Source organism: Penaeus monodon, chromosome 21 (genome assembly GCF_015228065.2).
Source record: "Penaeus monodon isolate SGIC_2016 chromosome 21, NSTDA_Pmon_1, whole genome shotgun sequence".
Classification (NCBI taxonomy): domain Eukaryota; kingdom Metazoa; phylum Arthropoda; class Malacostraca; order Decapoda; family Penaeidae; genus Penaeus; species Penaeus monodon.
The window spans coordinates 44,813,588-44,814,178 of NC_051406.1; the positions used below are offsets into that span (position 1 = coordinate 44,813,588).

At 52.6% G+C, this 591-nt stretch overlaps 1 protein-coding gene across 1 annotated transcript in view; it reads left to right on the plus strand.

The window, feature by feature from the left end:
• Positions 1 to 585, plus strand: part of LOC119586526 (BTB/POZ domain-containing protein 6-A-like) — a gene marked incomplete at its 5' end in the record, with an annotated part of 24,476 nt that extends 23,891 nt beyond the window's left edge. The window contains 1 exon segment of the mRNA XM_037935280.1: positions 100 to 585. Coding sequence (XP_037791208.1) covers positions 100 to 500 — 401 coding nt within the window.
• Positions 586 to 591: the final 6 nt, after the last annotated feature.

Here is a 591-nt window from a genome sequence, read left to right on the forward strand (position 1 = left end):
CAGTAGCTTTATCGTAATGTGCCTTCGATCAAGGTCTACATATGTCGGGTTAGTGATGAGGCCTTGCTTATAAATACCTTGCCCTCGACCGCCTTTCCAGGGGGAAGGCCCAGCTGGCCACTGCATCTGAAGAAGCCGCTGCAGCAGACGGAGCCTCCAGCATAAAAGGGCCCCCGGCGAAGGATGTGAACGGCGTCCAGAAGGCAGACGACAAGGGGAGGGACACTTGCCCAATAAAAGAATGCCAGTCAGAGGAAGAGGGAACCACCGCGCTGAGGAATGTCGTGAAGGAATTCCTCCCTCACATCAGGTTCCTCACCTTGTCGGCGGATGAGTTCGTGGTGCACGTTATCCCTACGCGCATCTTCACGAGCGACGAGGCGGTAAGCGTGCTCATGAACATCAAGTCCTTGGCAGGCACGCCGCTTCCTCCCATAGCCCCGTGCACTTCCCGGGAGAAAAGATACAATACGCGCAATACTATTTACTACTATAGGTGAATCACTTACCTACAGGTAGAGGAGTTGCCTTTCAGAACGTAAAATCAGAAGGGACTTGTGTTCGTTATCCTTCAATTGCGGTTTCATTTAG